The sequence below is a fragment of the Tachysurus vachellii genome, chromosome 8 (genome assembly GCF_030014155.1).
Source record: "Tachysurus vachellii isolate PV-2020 chromosome 8, HZAU_Pvac_v1, whole genome shotgun sequence".
Taxonomy (NCBI): domain Eukaryota; kingdom Metazoa; phylum Chordata; class Actinopteri; order Siluriformes; family Bagridae; genus Tachysurus; species Tachysurus vachellii.
This window is the reverse complement of record NC_083467.1, coordinates 302,501-305,000: the sequence shown is the minus strand read 5'-3', so window position 1 is coordinate 305,000 and position 2,500 is coordinate 302,501. Positions and strand designations below refer to the sequence as shown.

Sequence of the window (2,500 nt, the reverse complement as noted above, 5' to 3'; positions counted from 1 at the left end):
TCTCTTAAACATTAACACACTCAATGGAACACAGAATCATAGCTCTGCTGTGTGTGTGTGTGTGTATATGAGTGCGTGTGTGTGTGTGAGTGCATGTGTGCGTGTGTGAGTGCGTGTGTGTGAGTGCGTGTGTGTGAGTGCGTGTGTGTGAGTGCGTGTGTGTGAGTGCGTGTGCAGTGAACACACACAATACACATGAAGAGTAGACGGTGTGTCACCACTATAAATTTTTACAGCTAGTTTTATTGAGCAGGAATAATAACACACACCTCTGGAGGAGCGAAAGTGTTTGCTCGGTGCCGTGAATCCACGAGTTCCGTGTATGTTCACAGCTGCTACACGAAACTGGTACCAGCGAGTGGCTCTGATCTCCAACACAACTCGCTCCTCTGTGACCTGAGAAAACACAAATAATAAGACAAGTGTGTACAATAAGTACTGTACACCACAAACACATGACCAGACACAACAAACACAATATAGGAACAATATCTGGACACAACAGAACACACACTTGTTGTCATGGAAACCATGTAAAAAAAATAAATTGTTGTGTGGTACATCACGTCAACCCTAATTATAGTTGGTATTTATGTATTCGTTATAAATATGCAAATTATGTAACTACAAATATGTAAATGACACAGTGAGCTATAAATATGCAAATTATGAAGCCTGTTACAATGCACTACATTTTTGAATATCACATAAGAAATTTCGAATTAATTAAAAGTTCGAATCAGAACAGTGTCTGAACCTGTGCCACATCCTGCCACGGTGTTGCGTCGTCTTCGCTCGGGTGGATGCCGTAATTCCAGCTCTGCTGTACCACGTAAACCACAGGCTCCACTGATATGTTAAACTTTGAGGACCAGCGGACTTCCAGGTGACCTGACGGCAATTCAAGAAACGTCAATTCGCTCCTGGGCTTCAGAGGAACACCTGAGGAACCGAGAGAGAAGAACCTACAGTTTGTTTTTATCTTCCTGTAAGGTCTTACAGAGTTTGTGTAAAAGACTCCTAGAGCTAATCTGTGAGAGCATCACATTGGTGCTGTGACTTTACTGGATTGATGAGATGATGTCACACGTAGACTTTTAACCCTCTTAGTTAAGTGTCCATAACAAGCTACATGTGCACACAAACCGCATTTCAACATTTAACCCTCAAAGCTGCAATGAAAGCTTCCATGTGCGATAAATTAAACATGTTTATGGTTTTACGTATGAAGCTTTAAGAGGTAAAGAGATGTTCCGCTGTTTAAAGTTTTTTAATTGGTGTAAAGGCGAGGAACCTCAGTGCAGTGCTCACGCTATCCTCACTGTCCGTCCATCAAACTTTCTAAATCCTTTATCAGAGTCGCTAATGAGACACAGCTGTAGCTCGTTAGCCAAAACCCCCAGAAACACGCCGGTCTGTCAGTCACATGGCCGAGCTTTGGCACTCGATTGGTTTAAGTTCTGCATCATAGTTCTTCATGGAGTTTTGAAGAGTCTGTTGTCTCTGTGCACTGAGAAGCTCCTGAGGCCAAAAACCATCTGTCTGTCTGTGGAGGAACGAAGCCCAGTCACAGCTGCTGAGTCCTGTGTTCCTCTTCCTCTGTTTCCACACTGATAACTGCATGGTGTACAAAGATATACAAACATGTGTGTATATATAATCACCTAACCCTTATGTCCATGGTGGCAGGAAACAGTCAAATCTCTGCATGCTCAAAATTGCCAGAGTTTATATCCAGCTACCAAAACCATGGCTGTCTCTGTCCATATTGTCCCTGAGACACAGGAGAAGCTCAACTGCATATTACACAGAACATTTCCAGGCTAGCTGCAGATGTTTGGTGGGATGAACCTCCAGTAAAATAAAGCATCAGACAAAGTAAACTGCTTAGTCATTTCATCCGGTGTTCTCTTCACACCTTCAGGTCTCATCCCCAATCAATCGTGCATGAGGTTTAGCATACTTGTGATCTGACCATCTTATTCTGTTTCGTAGGTCCATTCAGGTTTAGTCACATAACTTTCTGGTCCTAGGCTTCACCTCATCGGCCCAGCTGAGCTCCACAGTTTCATGCAGCATTGAGGTTTTTTAACAGCCTGAAACTCAGCGACCTGCCACATGTCTACCACATGTCTGGCTCTTCCACATCATGACGTCATGCCCTCAAGTTGAAGGGCTAAATAAACCTAAATGCGAAATTCATCCCTATTTTAAAGCTGCAGAATTACTTCATCAATACGGTGCCACTCCATCAGAGGACAAACTGTACTCCTGCTATGTGGGACCAAAATCTCACAGTGCATTCGTGAAAAAGCTTCATCACTTTGTGGAGCTGTGAGTACGCTGTAGTGCTGTTTAGCCTGATTAATGCCTCTTAAAGACTGCTCCTTATTTGCAGACCGTTTATTACCTTTCATGGTGGATTCTAACTCAGGAAATATGAGAGCAATCATAGCCCTAAAATGCAGAAGAACTCACTCTGGGAAACTTCTGCCAGCAT

The 2,500-nt window shown here is 43.2% G+C and overlaps 1 protein-coding gene across 2 annotated transcripts in view; it reads right to left on the bottom strand.

Annotated features, from left to right (window-relative positions):
* The window catches only part of LOC132850574 (anosmin-1), a 19,802-nt gene that overhangs the window by 5,224 nt on the left and 12,078 nt on the right, over positions 1-2,500 (bottom strand). For both annotated transcript variants that reach the window (XM_060877212.1, XM_060877213.1), the window contains exons 5-6: positions 758-942; positions 270-396 (exon numbers count right to left, since the gene is read on the bottom strand). In XM_060877212.1, coding sequence (XP_060733195.1) covers positions 270-396; positions 758-942 — 312 coding nt within the window. The remainder of the gene's footprint in view (positions 1-269; positions 397-757; positions 943-2,500) is intronic.